At 39.1% G+C, this 2358-nt stretch overlaps 1 protein-coding gene across 1 annotated transcript in view; it reads left to right on the top strand.

Annotated features, from left to right (window-relative positions):
* LOC103907797 (putative RNA-binding protein Luc7-like 2) overlaps nt 1-1507 on the top strand; it is a 30283-nt gene extending 28776 nt beyond the window's left edge. Inside the window, exon 10 of the mRNA XM_009290042.1 lies at nt 592-1507. Within this exon, the coding sequence (XP_009288317.1) occupies nt 592-784 (193 nt within the window). The 3' untranslated portion in view covers nt 785-1507. The remainder of the gene's footprint in view (nt 1-591) is intronic.
* Nucleotides 1508-2358: the final 851 nt, after the last annotated feature.

Raw genomic sequence — 2358 nt, 5'->3', positions numbered from 1 at the left:
AGCAGGGCCTGTTGCGACAGGACAAGGGGGAATGGCTTTAAACTAAAGGGGTGTAGATTTAGACTAGATACAAGGAAGAAATTTTTTACGCTGAGGGTGGTGAAACACTGGAACAGGTTGCCCAGAGAGGTGGTGGATGCTCCATCCCTGGAAACATTCAAGGTCAGGTTGGACGGGGCTCTGAGCAGCCTGATCTAGTTGAAGATGTCCCTGCCCGCAGCAGGGGGGTTGGACTAGATGACTTTTAGAGGTCCCTTCCAACCCAAACTATTCTGTGATTCTATGAATTAAACTTCTGTTAATGCAAGCTTGAGGGCGGAGGTTGAAAATAAGAGTGAAGCACCTTGACCTTAATCTGGGCTCTGTAATAAATGTAGATTACATTAAATTCTGCCCCTATCAATATTTGTCTTTTGAAATTGGAAGTAGGAAAGGGAGAAAAGTAGAATGGTTTCTGATGTGTTCTCATACGCGTCTATTTATATAATTTAAAGTTGGTTGGAAAAAGAAGAAAAATATAAAATCAAAATGCTGTTTGATAGCTACAGATTCGTGACTAACCTGAATTTTCAAATTTACTGCACTTTTCAGATCCTCAAAAGAAAGATCTTCCAGAGACAAAGAACGTTCAAGAGATCGTGATAGAACATCACGTGATAAAGATAGAAGCTCAAGAGAGAGGTCACCGCGAGATTTCAAAGACAAGAAACGTTCTTATGAAAGTGCTAATGGCCGATCGGAAGACCCGAGGAGCTCAGAAGAGCGTGAAGCAGGGGAGATATAACTGGCTGTATATTCACCTGATCTCTAGCTTCCTATGGAGTTGCATACTATGGTTTAGTTTACAGTTGTTCAAAGGGACACCAGTGAGCAGTTCCAGACACTGATCCAACTAGGGTAGATGTACAGTATATAAAAGTGGTTATAACCAAGTCAGAATTAAACCCCATCAATTAATGATGCCTAAAGCTGGGTCCTGGACTTCCACCAAGTTGTAAAACTTTTCTGAAAGATTTCTCTTTATTCAGGACAACAGTTTTATGTACCAGATGCAGATCTCAATGTTTTTAATCTCCTTTCCAATACAAGTTAGTGAACAAATTATATTGTACTACTTGCCTTGGGTGCTTTTGAACCTTTATAAATTCTCCAATTCTGCTCCAGTCAAAACAGCAGCATTGAAAGGTTGTATTTTGGGGGAATTTTTTTGTTTGCTTTTTTTGTAAGAGGGTGGGTGGATGGATGTTAACTTTTACACTAAGGTTATGTTCCCAGTGATTTTTTTTGTTTGTTTGGGAACCTAGGAGTTGATTACAGTGGGAGCATTTAGACAGGAATGTGTGCTGGAGAAAGCGGAAATGTCTTTTTACAGTGCCTATTTAGACTTGGAAATTGAACAGCTGTTGCATTACATCTTTTTTTATTTCTACTTAAATTTTGAAATCAAAGCCAGTCCCATATCTGTACCATTTGATTGGTATGTGTTCAATATATTTGTTTTTTTCCATAAGGACTCCTTCTGCTTTTTCTTGTGGGGTGTAAACGGCACATCCTTAATTGTATTAAAAACAAACAAAAAACCAGCAACAACAAACAAATTAAGAACAAAAAATAAAAAAATAAAAAAGGAAACCACATTGTCCAATAACTTAACAAGGATATACTGGTCTCTTAGGGTGGTTACTTAGCAGTGCAGTCATTGAAAAACTAACATCTGGTTATTAAGAGTTTTTAACATGCACATGTGCTCTAGGAGAAGCAGTCTTTCTGATTACAATCCTCACTGTCCTAAGATCTCCAAGGCAAAAACATGTAGAATCATAATGATCATGGCACAACCACTAACTCCTTAATGACTTCAGTTTCAAAAAGTAGTATTTCATTTAGGTGCAAGCTGCCTTAACATAAAGGGAGTTGCTGTCGATTCTGTTGGACTGAAAGTGCTTTGGGGCATATAAATTTAATTAAGACGTGCCCTACTGTCACACAGAAGAATTTAGAGATTGGTAAGATCTCCTTGAGATAAGCGTCACTGTTAAGAAACTCAGTGGTGCTAAAAGCAGTGTTTGTAATGATGTATTGGCATTTTCGGCAGGTTCTGCAGATTCCCCTCTGTATCTCCCTCGTCCAAGTGCCTCTGTAGGCCCGCTAATTATGGGTGTGTAATATCACTGTAAATTCACTGTGTGCATTTTTCCTCAGTGTTTTTTCTGTAGCTTCTTCAGTATGGTCAGAACACACGGGTGATAATTCTAACACAGCAGATAATTCAGCAGTATTTTGGCTGGCAGTGAAAGCTAGAACAGGACCTTCACATCTCAGCAAGGACTTGTGTTCAACGTAGCACATACCCTCCAC

Source organism: Aptenodytes forsteri, unplaced genomic scaffold, assembly GCF_000699145.1.
Source record: "Aptenodytes forsteri isolate BGI_AS27 unplaced genomic scaffold, ASM69914v1 Scaffold284, whole genome shotgun sequence".
In the NCBI taxonomy this organism is placed as follows: domain Eukaryota; kingdom Metazoa; phylum Chordata; class Aves; order Sphenisciformes; family Spheniscidae; genus Aptenodytes; species Aptenodytes forsteri.
Note: the sequence above shows the minus strand (reverse complement) of the source record. Positions and strands in the feature narration are given on the sequence as shown.